The sequence below is a fragment of the Diachasmimorpha longicaudata genome, chromosome 6, assembly GCF_034640455.1.
Source record: "Diachasmimorpha longicaudata isolate KC_UGA_2023 chromosome 6, iyDiaLong2, whole genome shotgun sequence".
NCBI lineage: Eukaryota > Metazoa > Arthropoda > Insecta > Hymenoptera > Braconidae > Diachasmimorpha > Diachasmimorpha longicaudata.
In genome coordinates, this window is record NC_087230.1 from 6,519,358 (window position 1) to 6,546,740 (window position 27,383).

At 39.7% G+C, this 27,383-nt stretch overlaps 1 protein-coding gene across 6 annotated transcripts in view; it reads right to left on the bottom strand.

The window, feature by feature from the left end:
- LOC135164119 (uncharacterized) overlaps positions 1 to 25,830 on the bottom strand; it is a 59,514-nt gene extending 33,684 nt beyond the window's left edge. For 4 of the 6 annotated variants that reach the window (XM_064124195.1, XM_064124192.1, XM_064124194.1 and 1 more), the window contains exons 1-2: positions 25,621 to 25,830; positions 22,425 to 23,165 (exon numbers count right to left, since the gene is read on the bottom strand). In XM_064124195.1, the coding sequence (XP_063980265.1) occupies positions 22,425 to 22,571 (147 nt within the window). In that variant the 5' untranslated portion in view covers positions 22,572 to 23,165; positions 25,621 to 25,830. Of the gene's footprint in view, positions 1 to 19,453; positions 19,525 to 22,424; positions 23,166 to 25,482 lie in introns of those variants that run through there. The other 2 variants (XM_064124193.1, XM_064124196.1) reach the window with 2 other exon arrangements.
- Positions 25,831 to 27,383: the final 1,553 nt, after the last annotated feature.

Sequence of the window (27,383 nt, forward strand, 5' to 3'; positions counted from 1 at the left end):
TGATGGCCACCATATGTTGAGGAAGCAGATATGAAAAACTACAGTGCGATGCATCATCTGCGATTTCTTTATGGCTGAAGAAATCTCGGGGGATGTTGGGGTAGGTGAGCATGGGTTAGAATGATGGTTTTGAGCCGGGAGTACTCTTGGTAATGGTGAGGAAGTGCCAGTTTTATCACTTCGGGTGAATAATTCGAGATCGATTTTCTAACATTCACGGAAAAAAAATCACGAAAAAAAAATCAACAATAATTTTTTTAGTGCTAATAATTTTCGATTGATTGTATATTATTATTACTCTATCAGATGATATAATTTTATAGCTATAATGTAATAAAATAGCAGCTGTGAATCGTCATGAAACCTGACCGTAACGAATCAATTCCCGTACGATCCAAATCCGTTCTATAATCGCTCGGAGCTTGGACGAATCTCTAGGGACAGCATTGTGAGCTAACAACCAATTAGTATTTTATGCTCATTGCACTTGATATTGCCTGACCTACATCCGGTCGAATATAAACCCAACACAAGGCTAAGAAAATGGTAAAAAAGAGATGAATCATTTGGAGCAAATTTAACCGATAATTTTCGATTCACTCCCTGCCACTCAAGACATCGTAATCCACCAGGAATGGAGGGCCATCCGAAGCCATCGCTGTGTGCCAACCACTCCTGGGAGTACCGCAGGGCCGGTGGTAAGTGTCAGGTTAATATGTAGCCGATTGCCAGTTGAATCGGATCGGAGGATACCGAGCGATGGGCATCGTATTTGCTCCAGCCGGAATAGAATTGCCGACATAGTTTCGACAAAGGCCTGATGATGGAGCCGGGCCAAAGGATTAATTCCTCTACAAGCGCACAAAGTTCCGGTTGAAGCGGAAGTAGTTGGAGTTAAGCTACAAGGCCAATTGCCCGGGGTTTGAAACCGGTCACGAGGAGAGGAAATGGATAAAAAAAATTTCGACAAATTTGACAGTGCGAGGTCCCAGGCGACGACCAAATTATCTTAACAATTTAATCAATAAAAAAATGCAAAAAAAATTGCCGGAATGTTTACGGAAAAATTCTGAATCCCCGATAAATAAAGGAATTGGAAGAAGCGATTCTTTTGTTTGCAACCTCTCGGTGATTTCGTATCCAATTTCGGTTTCTCTGGTGGACAGGAGCAATCGATGCGTCAACTCTCGACAGGGAAGAGTATACGAGGAAAGACGATAGCCCAAAGGTTCAAACAAAACAATTTCGAGAAACAAGAAGAGTGCAAGAAGAGGTAGAATGTTGTCAGGGGTTACTGTACTGAGATATATACTCGAGTACTCGAGTCCTTGAGTGCGAGCCAATCTCAGGGGTTGAGTATCGAATTCGCCCACCTCCACTCGTTGAAGGGAAAAAAACCTAGTGAAGGAGTGCGGAATGGAGGGGAGAATAGTGTACGAGTATTTCGCATCATTCACTTTTTCTTCAGGAACCCACTTGAGATGTATTTTATTCTCGTTGATCGGGGAGCCTATGAATCTGAGTGGAACCAGTATATAGAGGGATATAAGTTCATACTATTCAGTATATTATGGGAGAAAACAAGTTGAATTTTTTTCAGTCATTCAAACAATTTTTAATTATGAAATAAATATTCCGGGAAATGACTGACAAAGTCTCTATTTATTGGAAAGATATCTACATAAATACATATATGTATTATTATTTTTTAAAGATTTGATTATAAATAAAATGTCCAATGTAATTAATCTCAATAATTCCGTTGATATCTTCAAATTGAATTCTGATTTTTTAATAAAAAAAATTCCTGAAATCTGTGAAATTCTGATGCCTCATAAACTTCTGCAATTCTCCTCAACCATATCCATCATTCCAACATTTATCTCCTGACATTCTCCATTCTGAAATAGTAAAATGTACCCAACGTCTCCGGAAATCCAGTCCCCAAAGGCTCGAAAAATTCCTAGAGCAAACTTCTGACATTTTTCTACTCCCGGGTAAATAGGATTTACTGATGGCAGTACTCCAAATGTCAAAACCCACGGATATTCCACATCAGGGCCATCAAAATGCAATTGTCAGAACGAAAAGAGAATCGATGTTATTTCCACTTTGGGATAGTAGGGCGAGGGAATTGTCATTGTACTGGAGCACCGGGCTCTCAGCCTCTTGGTCATAAAGGAAGGAGTGAGAGGTCGGGGTGCACGATGCTTGCTGGTGGAAATGTACGTATACATTTGGAGTAGTCTAGGGGGTTTCTGCCTCTTCAACTGCCTGCACCAAACTCGGAGATATCGAAACGACATCTACCACTGGGCTTCCGCTCCACCCACCCCCAGGGGCCACCATCTTGCCATCGCTATGACCTCCACTGCCTCGGGTGCCTAATATGTGAGGGTGTGGGGTATTTCTTGAAGTTTCTCCATCCAATTTAGCACTGCAATCTACATTTTCAAATGGCGAATATGACACGACATAACGACGGATCTTTGGCCGAATAATTTGGGGCTTTAACGTCTACAGCAGGAGATCAAGCAGTTAAGGAAATTAAAAATATAAATAAGGGTAGTTTTACATTTATCGTTCAGTTAGACGAAGAAAGAATCAAGATTACATTGACATAAATTTTTTTCACCCCCACTTATTACGTACACGAATTAATTTTCAATTAGGAAATGCTCTGAATGTTTTCTAGACCCGTCACATGATAGAAATGTCTAGTAAAAACCCCAGAGTTGTAATCTATTTCCCGTTCTCTCCGGAGGGAAGAGCTCAAGTCTTCATCCTTCAGAGAAACCTCTCAACAAAAATATTTCCCCCGGCTGATAATCGTGCCAACTGTCGTAATTTTACCTCAGAAAAAAAGTCGGATAAAAGCGTCTCCACAGCAGACTCCATCGAATTACGAGTGCAACGTTACCACATTTCTAACTTGGCTTTACGATTAAAATTTCCAAAGTGCATCATCCATCCTTTGTTCTCTGCTTTGTTGTGAACAATTTGCATGAAAAAGACGAGGAGTGGAAATAAACAAAAGTGATGGGGATGCAGTGGGATAAAATCGGAGGGAGACAAAGCTAAATTGTAATACCCATTGTTAACTCGAAGTAACATTCCTCCAACAGTTGGTGAAAATCTTTGAAATCTGTTGGGGGCTGTCGGTGGAATACTCTTACAAATATTGGGGAAAAAAAATGCCGACGTATGAGGGGAGTATTAAGGGTGGAGGACTCAGATATCCTTTCTTTATGAGTTTTGGTAAATCGACTTGCGACGGAGGGTTCATCTCCACCCTTATCGTAGTACTTCCGTGATCGCAGAGGCCTTGTGACCTAGATAATAAGAGGGTAAACTTCTGGTGAGCCTCTGTTGGCCTATTAATTTTATTGGAGTTCAGAGGCTTGCGTTTTCGGGGGATAAAATCATTTCCTTATCGTCGGCCGGAAGATTTTTATAGTTTTCGGTGACACTGATGAACGGTTTTAATTATTCTCAATTGTGATGCATTATGCGAATAAGAAGGAACGACAGTTTAATTTTGACACATTTTTTCACAATTTATCTTCAATTACCGACTAACAAATAAAAGAAAAACCATTAGACGAGTATTTTATTCCCCTAGACGACTATCAGGAGAAGTTGACGAAAAACAGGTAGATGAGATGGAGAGGAGTGTCAAATGAGGAAAAAGTAAATGGATAGCCCTCGTAACATCGGTTCACGCCCTTCGACCTCCCCAAAGTCTATACACAGCCATCTATACAGCCCCTTTTGCTTACGGCGGTGCGCCTGGTAATGAGATAGAAACCACTTAACCCCGTGTGCACGCGTGCCTAAGGGCCTCCGCCCTCTTCACCCTCTCGCACCCCCGGCCCACCCGCCACTTTCGCCCCAACATTTGTTGTACACCAACGGCGAGGGGTTAACTGGAGTTTAGTTCCTAAACTTTGAACTCAATTCTATCTTCGTAGACAACGATTGCCATCACGTGCAGGGGACGCACAATCCGGATTATGGAAATTCTCATGTTAATTATGCGCCCTTTGGGGCCCTTTCCAGAGGTATGAAATACCGATAGATTAATTTATTGAATGAACATACATGAAGAGACGTTATCACTAGTATTTTATTTCTAAATCTAGAAAAAAAACGCGCGCGTTTACATGCGAATAAAACGTAAGCAGCGTTTCAATTTTCAATAATAATTGTTTATTGAGGATTATGCTAAGTATGACCAATATATGTATATACAATACAATAATATAATATACTATATATACATCGGATTAAGGGAGAGATTTTTTTCTACAGCTACAAAAGCTTGGAATATCGAATAGCGAAATTGAAAAATAATTAAAGTGATCAACTAATTCACTTGTAAATATTTTAATGCAATTTCTGGTATAATTTTAAGTTCAGTGAAAATCATTCCACTGATTTTTCTAAATAACAAAATCATTGCAAACGTAACAATGCTTTATTTTTGATACACAATGATGAAAATGATAAGCCCACAATGATAAAGACACTTTTTCGGCCTCAAGACGTTGATGAATCTGAGATCCACAAAAACCGGATGAGTAGGGACTTCACCTTAACGACAAGGAGAAGAACTACCCAGGGAACTATCTTTCCAGATCAACTCCCTGGTCTCAGTCCAAGATATCAGCCGCAAAAACATGAGTTTTTTTTATCCGTCAACCCTGGGATGAGTCGACAATTCACGATCATTTTTCATGACGAAGTGGACCCCGTGTAGTGCACTCATTGCAGTGTAAAAATAAGAAGTTTGGTTGAAGTTTGGAACTAGTTTCGGAAATTATTCCGATGATTGCACTCGGCATGCCGAAAGTTTTGCATTCTCCAGCTGCTCATTACTTTTGTAGGGACTGGAGGCACTCGAAGTTGGGTCCACTGGAGTTTTCCACGGTTGAAGAGATGCCAGATTTTTAGAGACGCGGACAGAGAGCCAGGTGAAATTGAATTCGCTCTTGGCGGCATAAGTCGGACAGTCGGCCGGTGTAATTAAAACGTCAGGGGTGATTAATGAGACAGGAGAACGAGCAATCGGCCTTGCCTGCATGAGACTCTTGAGGTGAATATGAAGGGAGAAGGGAAAACACTCATTAGCACGCTATTGTTCATGCTACTGTTCTTCTTTGGAATTCTTGCAAGAAAGAACCTATCGGGGATCGTTGGATAATAATTAGCGAGAGGGATAGGGCATTTCATTTAGAGCGCACGAAGCGAAATATTCAATCAAAATTACGAAACTCAAGTGTGTGAGGAAATTTAAGTAATGGTACAGTCATTTTTCACAGAGGAGCAGATAATAATTCAGACCAATTCCATAAATTTCACAAATTAATTAACAATATACAAGACACACGTACGAGCATTATTTTATGTATTTTTTTTTGTATCAAAATCTAATCTGCTCCGAATGGTTCGTCGGGGAAAAATATTCAGCTGTGGAAATTTATAAAATTTTTACGAGAAGTTCGAGTAAAAAATTTTTACTACTGAATATGTTGTATTCGTCATTTTTCAAAGATAGCAAAGTGCTCGATTCCTTCCCTGGATGGAGCGATTTTACGATCCCCAGAGCTGTAAAAACCACCCGGGTAAATGGTCTCCCTCTGGAGTGAGGTCAAAGTGAGAGCATTGGGATGGATCGATTGTGTTCACACATTTCATTCATGTGTGTCATGTCTTTGAGATAATAATGGGCAAACTAATTAACGGATATTGCCAGTGGCAAAGTTTTACGATGAAGACAACGGAAATGGAAACTTTTTAGAGCTCGCGGAATAGTTTCAGAAGGTCGGAGAGCTCAATAATTTAATTATAACTCGTACAACTTGGCAACGGTTGAATGGGTTTAGCTACTTTTCAAGTGTTTGGATTATGATGGAAAAGTGATATTGCCCCGTTTATTGCCTTTTTAGTTTTTGCGCCGCTCTTGAGAGCAGAAATCAATTGAATTTCTTACTTAATTGGTTTTTTTTTTTTTCAAGGCGGTTCCACCTGTTGTTCGAGGGAGTAGAAAATTCCACGAGGGGAATTCGTGATCTACATTTTTTATTCTCATTATTTGTCGTCGTGCGATGCCACGAACCTCTCCCCAAAGTTCAAAGTGGAGAAACAAATGACGCGGTGCATCTTAGCAGGTGGCCACAAAACACTTGATCCTGTATCGGTGTTCATGTATTTCTTGTCACCCGAGACAAGAAGTACAGTATCTCATTGAACGGGGAGATTATCCCAGAGAACCCAGGGGAATGAGGGAAATTCGGGTCCAAGGATTACAGACACATCACCGCTCCAAAAAATGTCATTGAGATTCGAGATACCTTGAAGGGCTTGATTGTGGGGATTTGCCATTTGTCTAAAGACTACTTCCTGGTCAACGGCCCCAACCACCCCAGTCTCCACAAATATCATATACAAGGAAAAATATTAAATACAAGAGAAAGATCCGAAAATAAACGATCTGGGAATAAACGCAGCTCGCGCAGCCCTGAGGGTACACGAAATGATGGAAGACTGCGAGACTATTGCATGTCTCATCAATCATGTAGCGAATGATTTCCGAGTAATCAGAGGAATCACTGAAACAGAAGTATATAAGTGATTTTACTTCCAACACCCAGGGTGACATCCCAATTTCCTCGTCCAATTTTTTTTCATTATCCTCTTGATCTCCCCGAAACAGCCTAAAATGGCCTGTCGTAAAAACACCATGGGGACAGAATTTAGGGGACAGGAGGAGTGCTTAGCAAAACAAATAATTGATTGCCCTCTCCCCCACCTCCTCCTCCAACCCCAAACGTTAAGAAACTTGCACATCCTTTAATATCGCGCCAGTTCTTGGATATTTCCCACCGGATTTACAGCGCGGAAAACTTCCGTAAAAAGCTCATTTCAGGGAGACTCATAGGAATTCACCTAATATATATTCATCATCCATGCGGAGAATAATTCCGATCTGCAATAATATATTATATACAATGGTTATTATCATGCACATGATACCAGAAATATAAAATATTTTTAAAATAGAAAAAAACATTTTTTAATTATTTTAATCATCTTGTTTTTTTGTCTAAAAAATAGTAGACGCACTCTTCTATTTTATGTAATATATTATATGATGATATATTCCTGGAAATAGCGGTAGAGAGTTCAATGCTGTAATCACGTGTGAAATCAATTTAATTTGAAAGCCATGTCACCAAATCGTAGAGTGAGCAGCCCCTCGGGACAATTTTCTCTGTCGAAATTGATTCTCTGTGGAAGTGAGCCGAAAGAAGGGGAGAATCGAGATCGCTGTGGAGGAAAATCGAGCTATTGCGACTACACGTGAGTGTCCACTTGACCAACGAGTTACGCCATGTGTATAAACACGTGGAGTGCTCGGAGTGGTCGAGAATGTATCTCATGAGCTATCGTTCCACCCCCTTACGAAGCCCTCTTCCAGAGCAGATTGCTTCCGATGGAAAACATGAAGAAAGTTTTGGTAGAGCAAAGGGTGTGTGCAAAATCGAATTCAATGGAAGTCGACTTTCTTGTGACGAAGTCCTAGTTTTGGGTTTGGAGAGCGACGAAAAAAAAACATTTAGTTCAACTTTTGGGAATTCGGAGGATTATGGACTACTTTGAAAAATAAATTTTAATTTTCCCATCGTAATGTGAAATATTATCAGAATGCCCGTCGCCACTGCCCGACGGAGACAACTGTCCCCAATAAATGATTGATAAATTGTCCGGTAAATTCCCCGGTCGCATTTATCAATTCCCGCTTCGTGCTAAATATCCAAAAAACGAGTGATTGATGATGCCAACGGTAATGATGATCCCCCGATACAGGCGGGTGTAAAAAGAGGTGCGATTTTTCCCTTCCCCTTGCACTCCCCCACCTCCCGGAAAATGTAAAACTTGACGGAAACACTTTCCATAATCTGCAATTTCAAGTTTGCAAAGAGATTCTCGGTGAGTTAAGGGAGTAATTTACGTCGGGGTAAAATTTTGGCTTCTCCAGAGTTATCAAAGCATCCCACAGAATGAAAGTTCTCGTGACTGGGTAATTGGATATCCTAAATTATGCTCAAGGGGTGGGAGTGAAGAGTGCATACGTGCATTGGCTTTCCTATGACTTCAAAAACTATCTCACAATAAAAAAAAACAACATTGCAAGCACATTCCACTTGTTTCACTAAAAGTGAACTATTTTCAATGATCTAAATTACGTTGTGGTGACCCGTAAATTAAATTGATGTATTAAAATATTTTTATTACTTGGAAAAAATAAATTTTTTTTTTTCCAAACAAATGAGCAAATGCATTTTTCATTTTATTGTGGGTAATAATTTTATTTAAATCCAGTAAACATTTTTCTCATGGGTAACAAGTCTCATTAAGTAATAATCCCCCTCCCCCTGTTGATAGGATACATCTGATCTTGAAACTCGAGCACCTTTCATCGCGACGCACTAAGGGTTCATCCATTATGGATAATGGTTGGAATTGCACCCAACAAGTGCAACAAAACATCGTCAATGAAAGCACAGGCGTTGGAAAATAGTGAAACGATACCGGGGGGTGGACTTGTTTTCAAAGAAGAGTTCTCCGTGAAAACCAGAAGAATAGAGGGAGAATGAAAAAAAAGTGAAGTAAGAGAACCGAGGGAAAATAGAGAAAATGGGGCTTGAAAAAGAGGAAGAGAAATGAGATAGAAACGGAAACGCCAGGTCAGACTGAACCTGGCCTATATACACCCCGTTGCTTTGATAGAGGGAGAGGCATGAGAAACGATTGGCGAGGGATATTGATCCTCCCTCCGAGGACCCAGACATTGTGAGGGAGATGGAGACCGGTGTAAGAAAGCCATATAAAGACATTGTGGACCACGCACTGCGCTGGATCGATTCAACCGTCGTTCGCTCACTCCATAATTTCATCTGAAAGGATCGATATTAGGGTTCGACAAAAATCAAACATGGCGTTCAGTCATATTATCGATTTTTTCATTTATTTGGGTAAATTAGAGTCACGAATTTTTAGGTCTTCTGTATATCCATGTTGTCAATTTAATTTTGTCATTTTGGCTTTTTAGAGTTCACACATGAACTGCGTCCGCGACGCGAATCCTGGTCAAACGCTAAAAGCTGGGATGGGGTATTTTATTGAATTGCCATAAAATTATTGAAGTTATTTGAACTTCGAACTTTATTGTTTTTCAATTTTTCAGTTGGAAATATATTTTAGGGATTATTTTTCAACTTCGAGTAGTTTTTAATAAATTATACCAGTAAATTGAACTGGAAATTTAAGAATCCTCTCGCCGCTGAAAATATCCAGTAAAAGCTCTTCTCTTTCCGCTCTCGTTGATATTCATTCTTATTGTATTCGAGTGAGGCGTATTATTTTGAGAGATTGCTCAATCAATTCCCCCGAACATTTTGCTTAGGCGCTGAAAACTCACCCAGGAAGAATGAATAATTGCGACTTGGAGATAGTATATGGATGTGGAAGGCGCGGGCTTTCGAGTACACGAGTGGAATCGTTCGCGTCGGCTTACAAATTACCTTATTACCTGTGCAATGCAACGTCTACAAGTTTCATGTCATTCGCCCCTGAGACATCATATTTGTCTCGTGTGACTGACGCAAGTAACTCGATTCCTCCACTGAAATCATCACATTTGGCCGGAAAATCGGCCAATTTCTCAACGAATTACGCGTATGAAATTCGCAGATTTTTCAAAATTGTTCGAGCGAAGTCACAACTTTGATGAATGCGGAGACGGGAAAGAATTCTGTTCCTTTTCATCTTGTCTCACCTCAGCTGGGAAAATGATCGCCGAGCGAAGTACGGCCCTTGCAAAAATTCAGAGTGTCTCGGAAAATTATATTTCCAGTGGACGGAATTTCGGAAATTTAAAAGGTGAAAAATGATTGTCACTCACAATTTTTCATCGCTTTAAATCGAATTCCTGAAAGGGCGTTTCGGATCATTTTCACCCGCAGTGTCACGTGTTTTTTACTGAACCAATTTCATAGTGAGAAAGACAATTTTTATTTCACTTTGTATTTTTTCGTACTTTATTGCTGAAAAAACAGTCCCTTAATATGTAGACCGTAATTAATTTTCATTTGGGACAAAATCATGTTTGAGCACAAGAATATTTTAAGCTTGTGAACTTTCTGGGGCGACGGGAGTTGAGAAGCCCAAGAGGATTAGGCGTCTGAAGAAAAATTGCGGAGGAAAAATAATGAAATTCAGGATTTTAATGAAAATTGAGTGGAATTGATAACTATAGGCGCCGGAAGGACGTTCCCTCCTTATTAAAATTTTTAATAAAAACATGAACTTATTTATTCATGAATTCGTATTTAATTAAACAGTCAAGAAAATATTTCTCCATTATTTTATGTGCATGAGAAAATTCACCTGAATTTTTGCATCAGTTATAAATTTTGAATTCTAACTCCGGAATAACTATGAACAAAGTTGTTTTTGGTCGAATGTTCGGGAAAAAAAATTATTTCCAAGAAAATTTCGCGAAGTGACGTTCTCTATTTTTTCCAAAGTTATTATTTCTGAGAGAATTATTCCTCGACCTGGTGAGTGCTTCCCAGCGCTCGGAGGCAAATTTTTCAATCGACGAAATCAAAATCCACATGCTCTCAAGAGTCCTAATAAAACAGCAACCGAAGATCACTGGCATCGCGTACCCTGTGATCTCATTTTCCCGGGAGTCATGTCCATCAAAGGATCCGTGCAGCCCTACTAAGACGCCTCCCTCATTGGCTGATCCCCTCTCCCACCCCATCGCTCCCCCGAGAACGAACCCCCGGCCAACGCACTCACCTTCATCTAATAACAGGCTGAGCATGAAAAACCTCGTGATGAAAAAAAATGACCAACACCCCCAGTTCCGTCCAATTTGCTCCTTTCATCCCTGAATTTCGTGAGTGCGCCCTAAGTGTAGCCCAAGATTTCTGATGGCGATGCAATTTCCCCAGAAGTAACGGAAGTGAAAAGAGTTACATAGCGAAATCCGATTGACAGTTGAGAACTAAAAAGAAAGCGTTTATGGGACGAGACGAAGCGAGGCGAACGGAACATTGGACATAATTGGAATCAATTCGATTCCGATCCTCACCGGAGGATGGCCCTACGAGTGAGCTGAATGTAAATCGGGGGAATGAGGTGAAATAAAACTCACGATGGGAATTTAATCGGGAGCGAGATAAATGCCTCTTGGAGTAATGAATTACCACAACCAGAGGCACCTCAGGAAGTTTTTCACTGGCCAATTGCAAAGAATTACCGTCACTGGAATCCTGGTATCCTGACCAAAGGTAATTTTGATCGAGCGGTAATGATGGGTATCATTAGATGACTGTCCATTTTTTTGTGGCAATAGGAAAAAATTAGTTGTTTTTTTTATCGAGAAAGAAAATTCAATAAATGAACTACTCGATATATACTATATATATTATATTTTATATAATCTCTGTATGTGTTATGGATGCATATATGTATGAAAATGTATTTTTTTTGGTCCGGAAATTGGATTTTTAAATGTTAGTCTGCCCTCACAGGGACTTTTCCACTGACCACTCCGGGCAAATACCCCCAGGGCTCTATCCTCATTGCCAAAGTTCGTTTTGATGGAGCGTTAATGAACCGGACCATTAGATGACTCTTACCTCTGATTCAATCAATCCCTCAAACTGTATACGACGCTTTTAAATTTCCTTCGATACGATAAATTCTGATGGGAGGGTGGAAAGTGTATTGGTACGTAAGCCAACGGGATCGGTATCACCCTCTGCTCTACTCTATTTGCCAGGAGCCAGGTATATAGAACTCAATTACCCCAGAGTGGCTGGCCTCAGAAGAGGTCTGCATCATCGCCGCGATGGGAGACCCCCCCCTCCCTCGTCACTGTTGCTTTGTCATTAACTCCATGCACATGCACAATTCCCCAACGGCATTTGTAAGAGCACCTGAGAATACGCAAGTACCTCGCCGATTGCCCACCGATTGCGGAATCGAATTGGAGATTTTGAGTGACGGTATCGTTATTCAGCACAGGTGATGCAGAAAAAAAAATCCCGCAACATTCTGGAAAAATTGCGTGATAGTGTCATAAAATTTTATTCGACGCTCTGAAAAAAAAATCTATTTACATTTTCGGTAAATTTATTTTATGGAAAACAATCTGAAAATTTTTATGGAGAACAATCTAAAAAATTTTATGGCACAATCCGCAGGGAGTGCAAAATTCTATTCAATTATTCCATGAAAATTATTGAATTTTTTTGAAAATTTCAACAGGGAGTATTGATTTTCATTTAAATTTACGCTGAACTTAAATTTTCACTAAGTTTTTCTTCTTTAAACGGGTTCAAGCTCCTTTTTAAAAAAAGTAGTAAAATTTGCCAAGAGTGAATTTGACTGGATGGGCCATTAGTGCACTTCCCTTTCCCAGATTCATCGTTTTATGGTTGTAATCAAATACTCCGGGTTTTGAATATCCTTTACGATGACGAGTACTTACTGCAGTGGGAAAAATACGGAAAATTTTAGCTTGGCACATTTTTATGAGTACGAGAGACTTCCATAAAGCTTATTAAAATTCCCAACGTCCTCCAGCTGCAACGATACTCACCCCCTTTTTACCCAAGTACTCGGAAACTATTACCCGGTTAAAACATGAATTTCCGTGTGAATTCCTCAGTCATTTGCGCTTGCGGCGAGAGACCTCGTAACACTGTTAAAAAATTTTTTGAAAATTAGGCTATATAAGTGCAGTTGCCCTTGACACGAGCGAACAATTAATACAGGAGGAAGGACTTTCTTATACTTAAAATTATCCCAAGAGATAATGAACACAGGAGACAAAAAATCACTTGAGGACATGAGAAATCTTTCCAACGCGCATCTAAAAAAATCCGAGGGGGTGCAGTTTAGAAATAGATCCTGAGAGTCAACCCTTGAACGTGTATCGATCTATTATCTTGTTCATCCAGCTTAAATTTAGGGCGACCAGTGGCTGCCAGGACCTTTGACATGACACATCTGAAACTCGTGCGATTCGATTGACCAAATTCGAAATAGTCCACGTTCATTGGTAATTAGTTTGGCAACGGTCCCCGGACCCATGCGATCGTGCATTAAAGCTGATAGTCCACTTCGTTGTATACACGATTCCACCATTTGATATACCATCCTGGAGACTGTCTGATAGAACATCCACTGGGCTATCCGTGCTATCCACGTTGCAGTGACGTTTGTATACCCAGTGTTATGGATGTACTTGGCTCTGATGATCAGTGTGGAGGGACAAAGTTGAAACGAGGGAGGGAGTCATGAAACGGCCCTTGCGTTACACACCCTCCTCTCTTCCCATTATCCCCAGTACTTGACGTGCAGTGAACATCACCGAGTAGCCAGACGGCACAATGGAGCCACGATTATTAAACCTTGACGCGTGTGCACAACCTACGATAGAATGACTCCATGTATTTTGGCATGCTCACTGGGTAATGTGATGGGGATGCAGACAATCGTGTCGCATCAAATTTTCAAGAGGGAAAATATTTAATTTTCGGACTTTTAAAAGAGCCAAAACCATTCGATTGTATCTTGGACTCATATCAATTAAATTTATTATGTTATGAGATCATTTTTATTCGAGAGACCGGTTACTTGGTCTTACGACGAAAATTCCAGATAAATATTTACAAAATAATAACCAACTGATTGAGCCGAGGGTAGTTGTAACTTTGACGTGTCTTATGCAGTTCGTTGACTGCTCTGGAAGTGAGAACATATGTAATTGAAATAAAATTCAACTCCTCTTATATAAAAAAAAAAACAAAAAATATTGTGAATCATTATCTCCTTCAATTTCATTCCACGTCGAGTTATTTTTCAGTTTTAAACATTTACTTTGCGTTGAGGGACTCGATATAATTCTAGCTAGAATTTCCCTGACAGGTTACAACGGATCGATCATTCCAGTTGATATCAAAAATATTTCCAAAACGACTATTTCGAAATTCCTCTAATATTTTGGGAAATATCCCGAGAAATCAGCCACATCTTCGTGATAGCCAAAACCTTTTCCTGTGACCTCGTCTAGGTGACGAATTTTGCTAACGTTGTCCATCATTTTTTTAGGAGATTATGTGGGTTCTTAGGCGTCTAATGGATTGTACTGGATTTACAGGGGAATGGGCTTGGGATGAGGGGAGACCATAGCTGAAGAAAGCTGCGGCTATTGAGTATTTTTTTTCCTGGGAAATGGACGGGATTAGCCGCTACTTTCCAGCTGCGCTACAAACGGATTGATATCCAATTGCCCTCGTTACGAGTTCGCGGTTACAGAGCTTTTTGCACTTCCGTTCGTGCAGTCCTTTTTCGGAATCACCAATGACATATTTTTTCAATTCGCTGGCGAGCTGAGTAAATAGAAGTGAAAAGTGTAATCGAACATAAATACCTGAATATCTGTTAACGATTAATTAACGCAGCGTATTGAACACCCACTCCTATTTTCACTCGCACGAGGAATTTTCCACACGAAGAGAAATGTTTGATCAAAATTATGAGCTAGGATTCGCTCATTTCAATCTCAAATATTCAGTGGAAGTTTCGAGATATGAATGAGAGACTTTTTATAAAATTCTCGAAATATTCTCGGTGCGCGGGAAATTTCTCTCGTGTCACTCGAAATACTCCAGGAAAATTGATCACTTCCTGTTCGCAAACAGAGATAGCCGATGGATGTAACCCATCCGGGTGTTTATTTTGCACTACTCAGAGAGCGAATATGAGCTCTTGACGGGAGGAAAATCAGACCTGTAGCGAGGAAGGGCTCTATTTCGGATGTACTTTAGCATGTACTTCGGTTCTGAAGCTAATTCGTTATCAGACAGATGCAGCCATTCGACTACGTAGGTCAAAAGTTGAAGTTACAACGGCTGAAGCATTTGCATCTGTCAGTGTCAAACAAATTTTCCATGTTCTCAACCCACTTTTGATTGTCAACAATAATTGAGTTAAATTGCATTCGGGTGATTTCCAATTAGACTGACATATTCAGATCCACGCCGCGACAAATGTTATGCAAAGGGCGAACTAATTGATGCAGCAGCAAGTGCTGACGTCAGACATGAATGAATCAATTGGTGAAAGGGGGGAGAGGGGGGAGCCAGTGATGATGATCTATCGTTCAAGTCACACGGCCATGACGGGGGTATAATAATCGAAGAGTTAGCACGCGTCCTCTTGTCATTCGAACCGTTCTTCATCCCCATCAGCTCGATGTCGGAATATATATCGATTCTATCCCTCGAGAAAGCTCCTCCGGTCACCCATTTCACCGCTCAATATTAAGTTACTCCATATTTATTAAAGTTCTACCCACGCTGGAGCCTCGAGGGGCTTTTCCAATTCACCGGCGAAGGGAGGTTTGAAAAAGGGGAGAGAATGTAGTAAAAAACGTGAATTTTGGGTAAAACGGTGACAAGATTCTAGTCTCGTTATTCAACTGAAATAATCAACTTCAATTAAATTTTCTGTCGAATTGAATTTCTTAATTTTGAAGTACCGTAACTCTTTGAAATTTCATGGAGCTGTCACTTGATAAGGATTTTGAAGAAGTGTAACTTTCCGTCTGAAATGAAATATGATCGCCTCGTCGACTAGAATGTTTCATATTTCCCCATTCCATCCTATCCTAGAATATTCAGCGTCAGAATCCAGCAGTTCTAGAGTTGAAATCATTTTTCTCTCGGCGTAAAAATGCAAGAGTCTCTCCACCCGGAATTGTGAGCATTATTTTTGCATATCTCGACGATCATAACAATAAATATCAGCCTAAGTTTTCCCACTCCCTGAAACTAACGCGAATTCCGATCAATATGATGACATGCTGGAGATCGAAGGAGAGAAGTCTGAATTTAATTTGACGACGTGGGTAAAAGTTTGAGAATCACTTTCGAAGAATCTCGGAAATGGTCACCAATGTCGGCAGTTATGCGAACTATGTTTGTCTATAACTGCCACTACCCTCGATGAGCAGTTTTATCAACTTTAAAGGGCTGATTCGAACAATGCACGTGTTGGGAGTGAATTAATTACTTCAGTCTTTGAAAATTGCTGCGCAGATAATAGCCGTTAATAAATACCCACATTTTTTTTTTAATGGATAAAATAAAAGATCAGTGGTTTTTCAACTCTGGTCCCAGCTGAATTAATTAAATTTTTGGCTGCAGGCAAATTGGGGAATGAATAGTAATCCGGATTAAATGAATCCGTAAACATATTTTGTTTTCCATCGATAAATAATCTCCATCATCGCTAAGAACGCCATTTCAGGAATTTAATACATGGTGTATAAGCTGGATTAAACACAGCATTGATAAGTACAAATGCAAATTGGCTTTAAGCCGGACGCAGAGATTTTAATCCATCCAAATTGATAAATTAATTGGACCCAGTCACGCAACTCGAAACTCTCAGTCTCACTGACTACATCAGTTTAATCGAAAATTATTATTCCGGTCGTTTTGCCGGAGTAAGACGAGTCATTACGAGCATGAGGAACATCTGGAGCCCATGAGAGTTGACATATAATTGTTATTAAAGCAGTGAGTGACGTCCGTGAGTTCATCCACCAGCTCAGCTCTTGGCACTGTACGTCCCACGGATAATTAAGATAGTATTAGGTCACGCTAGCTAACTTTCTCAGTGATGTTTCCCACTGGATCGCTCAGACGACTCCCCCAGGTGATGAAAATGTTTCTGGATCTCGTGTCAAAGAGGTTTTAACTTATTTATTATTCAAAGGTCCATTTAATCGCCAACGGTGGCTTCAATGACTGAATAATTACCGCGACTTTTGCTTTAATCTAACGCTGCATAATTTAAAAGTTACGTGCATTTTTGAAATTCTGTTTCAAAATCGCTAATGTCGGACTCTTTAATGAGCAATGAGCGAGCAAACGAGGGCTTTGCGAATTATTTCCCCTGAATTTTTAATACGAAAAAATCCCCCCACGTCCTGTAATTTAAATCGCCAATTTTTTATCCGCTGGATATATCTTCCAATTTTTAATTTACAGTGTAGCCGTAAAATCCACCACCTCCTCAACTATCCAATAAAACTAAATAAAATCCATCCTCGGATCTTTCTATTTTATTTATCCACCGTATTCTCCGGGAAAAATGATTTCACGACGACATTCATTTTCCCCGATGTAATCCTTGAACCGAGAGATAGATTCTCCGTTTTCTCATCCTTCATAACTCGACTATTGAAAGGATAGTGGAGTATGCAGACTCCAGGAGGCCTTCGCCTCCTCCCTCAATCCCTCATCCCTTCCTTTTACACTGAAACGAGCAAATAGCCGAGCAAAAGGCGAACGAATCAAAGTTCCTAATTCAATATAGGGTGAGCAAGTTTGATGGGTTAAAGAGCTAACAATTTTTACTGTCGTGTTTTCTTGAGCGCGAAATAGATGGATTACCTCTCCTTTACCGGGAATATGTGCGGCTTTCGTACTTTCACTTCAATAAATATTTTACGGGGGTAAATGCCGTTCAACTATTTATGAATTGTCGGTATTATTCACTCTGATCTTTTATTAAATACTAATACAATAACGAGTTCAGATGAAACCACTTCAACAGATGATTTTTATTTCTACGGAACGATATGATGTCCTCGGAAATTTAAATAGTATAATAAGAGGAAATATCAAAAATTCGTTTAATTTATCATTTATTTTCATTTTTCTATGTAGACCAATTCGACGATAAATTATTTGCACATTTGAATTTTTGGTCTCATTATAAATAAAAACGTCCGATGAAAAATCAATGAGTTCCATAAATTCCGCTTCATTTATTCCTCGAAAATTGATAAAATGAGATAGAATTTAGTAGACCAAATGTAACTGATTAAATCATCCCGCAACCTCTCTTTATATAAATAAAACATTTCACAACAATTCGATAAACCATTGAAACAACATCGATAAAATTTTAACAATAAATCATCCCTTCCGCGGGTTAAATTTACATAAATAGAAGCAAAAATCGAAAAGATCGCGGTGATCACAGTCAACGGGCATGCACAGACGATTGGTTCCGCACAAAACGCTGGACATGTACATTTTCACGTTTTTCAACGTTTTACCACGTTCAACCCGTCACCCCCCTTAACCCACCCCCTACCCATGACCAGCGCAAAACAATAAATGTCCCAGTGACTCTTCGCGATAGAGTCGCACATATTCCCAAACGTTTAACTACAATGGAAATAAATTGTACGATTCCATCTCCAGCAACCCCTGCCCACCCCCTCACCAGACACCTGAATAGAGAGAAAAAAAATATGCCTCGAGATAATCTTTACTTTAGAATGCACAGCGTTGATAATATGATATTTATGCGGATGAATGTTCCATTTGATTTATTTTCGGGGAGGAAATGCGATTAATAATTCATTCAGTTCAGCTTCCATTAGCGGAGTGAATTATGGGGGTTTTTTAACATTAAATATGCCGGATGAATCGGGGATGTAGGTGTGTGGGTGATAGAGGGGGAGGTCTCCACATTTTTCGCAGGGGAAGACTCCAGTGATGAGAAGATTCACGTGTTTTTTGTTCTTTTGAGAATGCCGACGAAGAGGACGGATCAGGGTAAACAACCCCCTGTTCTGCTCATTGTTCTTGAAAGAGGGACTCTTTAAGGAGGGATGGATCATTTAGAGGTGCGTGCAACATTTATTTGAGCGATGATTTATGCTGGAAAATCATAAATCAGAGATGGTTTCGAGGGGGTTTACTCGCTGGGCGGAAAAGGTTTGAATATTCCTGAATAATCGATGACCTCTGGTCGAACAACATGACTTGAATAAATCAAATTATGAATGAAACTAATATATATGTATGGGAGAATTGTACGGAATTTTTAAATTGTGAAAATATAAGTGAATATTTATGTTCTCTATGATATGCACAATTGAAGAGGTAAACGCATTTTTAATTTAATGAACTGCGGAACAATTGAGAGTGGAATTAAAAATTTTGTTTCAAAATAAACGATGCAGAGGGATGATTTTAAGAACTTGTCCGGTGGTTGAAGAAATGAAGATAGAGGATTGGCTGGCATTGGACCAATTAGCATTGAGATATTTCCAGTGCAAAGAATAGGACTTATCGACCCAACAATTACCCCCAAGCCCATCCCTTATGCTGTCTAATTTTCATCCACTTTAACGACTGTCATTTGCATTCGAATGCGCTTTTTCAAGCTCGTTCACAACGTACATTATACCAGAATAATAAAGTGAATTACACAGAGTAAGAAACAGTAGAATAAAGTAAATGAAGGGAACAAAAAGATGATGTATTCTTTTAATACGAACCACTGGCCGATTATTTTGCATTTTCTACGATTTCGTGCCCTCGGTGTGAGTTGGGTCATCCAGATTCGCAGCTGCGTCCAATAATGAAGAGAAAAAAAATATTGAAAAAAGTCTTTATGTATCTGATAAGAGGAGAGTAAAGGGTGAACTATTTGTACCAGAGTCAAGCGTTTTATTATCATGAAACCGCCTACACATGAATCACAGGAAGAAAATGGCAAAAATATATTGCATTTGCGAGAGACATTTGCTAAGGATGAATAATACAGGGAGGGAAATTTTTGTTGAAAATATTACTCTATATTCGGGTGTAATATGTCATAAGGGTTGACAATTGTCGTTAAAAAATAAAAAAAAAATTCTTTTTGAAATAAAAAAATATCAAGATAGAGGAATTATTTCTATTTTTGATTCGTTAAAAATCTGAAGGGGTTACTGCTAATTTAAGTTGAACATTTGGGGAGGTAATGAAAAAAAAAAGAACGCAATATTATTACTTTCAATTCCCACGATCATTCATTTCAGAGCTGATGGCAACAATCTCAATCAAATGCAGAAACATCTCTTTGCGAATATCTCCTGTATCATCATGACAATGCAGAATGAAGTATAAAAAACTGAAGATAGTACTAAAGTATCGATAAAAATATTTCAACAATACAACCTAATAATAAAAACGACTGATACCGTCAGCATGACCCAAGAAAAGTCTCAAGATATTCTAGTAAGTGCTCTTAAATACATAACGATTCAAAAAACAGGAGATAAAGGGTAGGATGTACAGCGAGAGTGTAATAAAAAGCATCAAAGGATCGCATGAGCGAAGCTGGATGGACTCTGGCTATAGAGTTGACCCAGTGACAGTACGTGCCCCCAGGAAGACGAGAACTTCTGCATTTCCTCCACTCAGTTCAAGTCCGGCGAAATCCACCCCGGGACTCTTCTTCTTCGGCAAAGCTTGCATTTTGATAACAACGGCCTTTGGCTTCTGATAGCAGCGGAAATAAAATGGAGTGAAATTTTGAAAAAAAAATCGTAAGCAGAGAATATTTATTTTGCGCGGAAAAAAAATTATTCAGAATTTTGTATCGTATCACAAGTGGATTACAAATTCCACTAGTAATTTTTAAAAGTGACACTGAATTCGATTTGAGGGGAGAGAAATTGAATTTCAGATTTCAATGAAAATTCAGTGGATTTGCAAATTTTGTAAGTAGCTCCCCGAGCAGGATATTTCGATCTGGTCTGAGTTTGGGAAAGCATTTCGAAAAATTTCATATGCAGAACGTATTCATTTCTCACCAAGAAAAGAATTTTTTAGTGTTCAGCGAAAATTATTGGATTTTGTAATTCTGTTGACTCGTAATTTTCGAGAGTGACACGGAATCCGATTTGAGGAGAAATTGAATTTCAAATTTCACTGGAAATTCGATGAAATTGCAAATTTTTTAAGTAGTTTCCGAAGCCGAATATTTCGTCCCGGTTTAACCTCTTTTCTAGGCTCCGATTGTGCCCGTAAAGTGCATTGACAACTTATTTAAGTTAAATGTCTTTTGTTGAATCAAAAAAATAATAAAATACTGAAAACAGGTAAAAGTTGAAAAAAAAAATGTTGTACGTCCTGTGTTCTATATTTCTCTGGTTTCACTTCCGAGCACTGAATTTCCTGGACTTCCCCACCCCCATGAGTCGCGAAAGGTCCTGAAATTCCGCGTCTCGATTCTAAAACCTGGAAACTTATTTTCTCTGTACAGCCCTACTCCCCCGAAGAACGAGTAATCTATTTCAGAAGCCATACGTCTCCATTCGAAATCAATACCATCATTAAACGGGGTAGAGCGTATATTTATCCCTGCCCTCAGTGCTCCTCAATGAGATTTTCGGCCGATCAATATCCCCCAACGTATCCGACAAGCTGATTGAACATCCATCAATGGTACACTGATGATTGACACGAGTATGGCCCGAGTGATCAATCAACTCCACCATAAACTTTCCAATTCCCCGAGAAAGAGGTCTTCATCTCCCTGAACCAATAATACAACCAACAACAATTCAAAAGAACATTCCACCCTTCTCCCCCGAGCCCAGGAATAAGCGATAAAACTCCAGCATAAAACAAACTGCTGTCAGAGAACCCAAAAGGAACGGGGAATAATAAAATCGTGTGGGCGGAATGAATTTTAACGAGAGCCGCGGGTCCCTCCTCACCCTTTCCCCGGATATTTGATTGGTGATAAACTGAGATGAGGCTGAAACGAGGACTTCCGTCAGGCTCCACCAGGACCGATAAGAACACGTGCACTGAGGCGTAAATTTAACCTCAGATGGTTTTTTTTATCGAACTGATAACCGATGTCGAACGCCAATAACAGATTTCTGGGCTAGAGGTTTCTGACAGTCAATACCAGATACACTTCATGCAGATAAATATTGAAATGGAATCATGAAAAATAGAAATTAATTACCCTTGTGCAAATTTTTAAAAATTTATAATTTCCCCTTATAAATGTATACTGTAAAAATATTTAAATGTAAATGCAGGAGTATTTGGGTTTTTACAATAAAGTGACAAGAATAAAATCCCAGTTGTAGACATTGGCCCCAAAGTATGAAATTCCCACCATCCGAATTTTCCAAAGGCAAAAATGTACATAAATATTCTCTATAAATCCGAAAATTCAGGAATGAGTGTCGATATCAGAAGTCATGCAGCCAAATAAAAGAGCGGAGTAGCGTGGGGCAAAATGGAGACTATCAATCTTTATGATAGGAAATACTAGGAAAACCTTTTGTTTAATTAATACCAATTTTAAAAACTCCTGAAGTGTCCATTTAGCCACACCCTCTCCCCCTGATTACACCAATCCAATAGCAGGCCGAATGTCAAAAGAATCTTAAAAAAGCTGGAAAAGCATAAGCTCAGCGAGACGCCGAAACCACACAGCAATAAATCCCGAAAAATAAATACCTTGAGGCCAGAGAGGACGGCCGCGGGATCTGAGGTGGTCCGGGCTGCCTGTGTGGTAGCACCGTAGCTCAGCTGATGCTGATAATTACAAAGGATCTTCTTGTGGGCACTGGCCTGGGCTCTATAAGCCGACACTGATAACTTCATTTCTCCCTTTTCCGATCAAAGGGTCCTGACGCCCGTTTCGACCCACCAATCAGCATCATAGCCCCCCACCCCTGGCGATAAATGACCCTTAAAAAGCCCTCCACACCCGTTGAATTTATCACTGGTAATCTGTCGATGGAAAGGCACTTCAACTTGTCCCGTCCAATGTCTCGTGATTTACCATTCAAATTAGTCTCAAGGCCACGGTTGGTGGCTCACCAGCATCGATGGTAGAATCATCTGCCAAGAGGCTGCCCCATCACTGCACTCACCCAAATCCTGGATGACGTTGTCAGTCTGATGATGAGATAAAACCTGGTGGAGGAAATTCGATGACTGATGGAGACACCGATGGTACGTGACGTGGAATAATACTTGTAGCAGCCACTCGGCCTACTACCCTCGCTTCAACATCTCCACCTGTCCCTCCACAAGCTCGAGCATCGTCACACCACTACGACACTACTGGGTGCCGTGAATACTAACTTCTCCACTCATTTATCATAATCTACTCCATTGGCACGATTTATTGGATCACAAGCACTTGTCACTGGCACAGAGTTGAATTAATACAGCACATTTTTATGGGAAGACCTTGAATTGGGAAAATAATGATTTAATATTGCTATGGGATGTCATTGAGTCTGGATGATGGGCACTGGGATGAACTGGTGGTATACTCGTGATGTAGGAGTGAAGCCGCCAACGGACACCTGTGCCAGAGTACTCAGCAGTTGACGTTTAACTGGATTAACTTTACCACAGGCCAGGGTACATCGAAACATCGATGCGTGGGAGGATTCTAACGATTTCAACGTACAACTCAGGGGGTAACTGTAGATTTGTGTGTCTGTGTGTCAGCTTGGGGTAACTGGATTAAATATTATCATAACTCGGTTAAGACGTTTATGTGATCGCTTACGGAGAAAAAGCTTCAACTGGAATTACTCGGTTTTAGAGTGGGAAAATGATGTTTTTAAATTTGGGAAATTTTTTTATGGGGTACGGTAGGTTTGCGAGGATGACTGATAATGAGGGAGGGTAGATGCTGCACCCCACGATCCCCACGTTGGAAAATTTGAATTTGAATTTTTAAAAAATATGAAACATCAATTCCAGAATATTTGGAGGATTTCAGTCGAGAATTTTAATAATTTCAAAAACTCTTTTCTTTGTGCAGCTAAAAAAAAATTAGGATTCTATCATATTTCCTGGGAAATTCGAAATTTTATCTCCTCGTCTCCTATTTCGAATCCAGCACCAATATTTTTTCACCAGTGCATCATTCCCGAGGATCCATATCCTTACTTTCGCAAACTATAAAACAAATGGGGAAATAAAAAATGATCTGCAATGAAAGGGTCGCATCCCTGTGAATGGAAACAAAACAAATAAAGCAAGGGAATACACGGCACCGATGAATCTACGGGGCAATAAATACGAAGGACAAATTCGGGTTGAGCAAGTTTGTATGATGAATCGTATAACGTTGTACAATTCACATCTCGTGGGATGTTGGGAAGATGGTGGGCCAGTGGAGGGAGGAATGGAGCGGGGGTAGGGCTGGTGGCTTGATTTGATACAGGGTTAGATTTATCGGACGAAATTCGATGAGAGATTTACCGAAAGCTCAGGGGGTGGAGGAGGAGAGAGTTTCATTCCACTTTTCTCATCGGTGATTCGGAAGGGTCCCCGTCGTACAATAATATCCGAAATTTCGGTGAAATGTTTTTTGTATTCTCTCTTGAGGGTTTCTCTCCTTTTTTTCATATTCGACTTTTCGGTCACGATTTGGTTTTCGTTTGCGTCGCGGGAATGAGGGTGATAAGAGTAAGATAAATAAATTCAGTTGAATTCATTTTTATAAAAAATTGCAGTCCCTCTGTCTCCTGAATATTTTTTTCGTGTACTTTTAGAATTTCGGAAACGTGGATTTGGGCCAAATTACATATTAAAAAATTTTTTTTTTCCCATGACGATTACTTAAACGTTCCATCAATCATCTTAAACCAATTGGAATTTATTCCCCACTCACTTCTTCACAAATATGAATTTTTCAGTCTTGAAATCCCTCAAAATTTACACAAACTCTCACTTCAGTCCACTCCCTCTCGAGAAATCCTCTCGTTGGGGCCAGACGACACTCCCTCCCGTCCAGAATTTCGTCGTGCATTCGTATTGAAATAAGAACTAGACCAGAGAGTAGAGACACATCTTGGATGGATTCACAGTGGTAAAGCATGATGATTACTTCAATCGGACTCATGAGAATAACAAAATTTCCGCAATGTGGTGCAGTTACCGGGGGAAGTAAGACGACTAAGAAGCCTGGAAAGCCCGAGGGTATGTCTCTGACAATGTCTCTTCGACAAACTTTGTTTCCCTCTAGTCACGTTTGTGGTCAGCAGATATTTTCACTATTCTCCCCAGTGGAATGAGGAAACTTTCAGCAATGGCTCATGCACTTCGCACTCCCCCCATGATCATCAAAGCCCTCTCATTCAGCCTCACCACAAGCAATTTCACTATTGAGAGCGGTTGACAAATGGGGAGAATACGAGTTGTTGGGCGGTGTCAAATTTTTGACAGTTGATTTTTTTAATAAAATGTGATGACGGGAATTTTAATCCTCCATCGAACATTCCAATTTTCACGCGTCAGACGCGTGATATAAATGAAAAAGCTATTGGCGGGCTTCTGGTTATTTTTTATTGATATTGGTTTTTCGGGGGGGAGGGGGCATTGGGGATCGCGCTGATGTGAAAAGGGAATTGACATATCGAGACATTTCTGGGACTGACAGATGGCGAAACTCTTCAGAGAGATGAAACACAGTATTTGATTGGAATTATGGTACTGTATGGGGAGTAGGAGAGTTCCTGAAGGATTCACGAAGGTCGAAGGGACTTACTGGACGTTCACTCCCACATTTAACCACTAATTCATCGATGAAAAATGGAGACAATTTGACAGGAATTGTCAGGCGAATAATTACGAATGAAAATTGACGGGAAATAGAGAAAAATAAACTGGGCTACGATGTACTGACTGTCAAAACCACTTGATTTGTCTCACAGCAGACACTGAACTGTCAACGATAAACAAATATTTATAACTTTTTGAATATTGTTAAGCACGCACGTGTCACGGACCGTATTGAGACACTAATAAACAATCAGCCGGCACTCGCGTCGCGCTGGCGCTGGACGGCACCGACGAAGGGGGTTGAAGATAGTTTTGCGCACAGCAACCCTCGATAACGTCTCCCTTCACCCCACCCTCTGTCCACACGTCTCCCACCACACCCAAGGATTAGAAAACCGAAACGCTACGATCGCGTTTCCCCACCAACAATGACTTGCGCAGTCACAGCCCCGATGGACCGCGAGTGAAAAAATATATGATAGGGGAGGACGTCATCGAGACACTTAGATAACTTGTGAGTGAAGTGATGGACAGGGAGAGGGAAATTTTCAGGTTGAAGGGTAGTCTCGGGGGAATGATTCATTTGAATTTGACAAACACGCCCTCGTGGTAATATTTACCGAAAAAAAATATATCGGTTGGGGCGATACCATATATTTTCCAAATTTATGGAGAATATATGTGAGACATATATTTTATTTTTTTATGTACATTGGGGGGCCTTCGAAAAATATTTACGAAATAATTACGGAAGAGATGAAAATAGGGAAGGAAATTAAATAACAGAGGAGGAGAAATGTGAAACGTTCGGGGAATTTTAAAAGACGAAATGAAAATGTCGGAAATTTTTTAACATTTGAGAGAGGAAAATTGCCGGTGCAATTTACGTTGAATGAAATTTTATTACGCTCGCATGCACCATTTCTCCAGATGCACGTGGGACGAACTGGAAATCAGTTTTAAGACTGCTTCACCTTGCCACGAGATTGATAAATAATGGAGTTATGTTGAAGGGATGAATCTGTCTATACTTGATTTGGCGAATATTTTTAGAACTGAACGATCCAAAAAGAGGGTCATTATCGATGGGGAGAAGCACATTCTTTTGATCTTTCACTTGAGTTGATTGATTCGAGGGCCCAATAAATGTCGAATGATTCAGCAAATACTGAGGTGCTTCTCCCTTTTTCTGATAGAAGACTGTATAGTCGTGAAATCATCATTTGTGAAGCGGCACTTTCAAAATTAAATAAATAAAGTGGAGAGACAATTATTGAACCCAATTTTTTTTGTTATAATTTTGGTAAGTCTTCAACCCCGGAGAATAAATTAAACTGATTAATGGAATTAGGTACCTTTTGTCCTGAAACAAATCCTGCAATTTTCTCCTACTCTCCCTTTTGTCTCTCACGTCCTTGTTTGGATGCAATTCACGTTGAGACAGAAGGAACAATGGTGCTCGGTGGAAACAATGCGGTTCAATAATCCCTCTATCTCATCAACTGGATTTCATGGACAGATATCTGAATTCTATAAATAGAATTGTTCATTAATACCGAGGAGACATGGATCATCCGTTTTCAAGACATTTCCTTAAGTGTTGAAGCTTAAGGAAACTCTAAAATTATATCGTGAATTATAATAAACTAAACAAAAATTTAGTTGCAAAAAAATAGACTCCAGAAGACACATTTTTCAAATTGATTAAAGTGTGGAATTATTACACATAAAAAATTAAAAAATATATGGGTTTTTATCGATGAGTATCACAGCTAGAAACGGCTCAATAATAATTTATGTTCATTCATTCATTAATTACCGTAATAATTCCATGAAAATGACAGAAAATGATGTCATTGTGATGTTTTGATTCTGGAGAATGCAAAA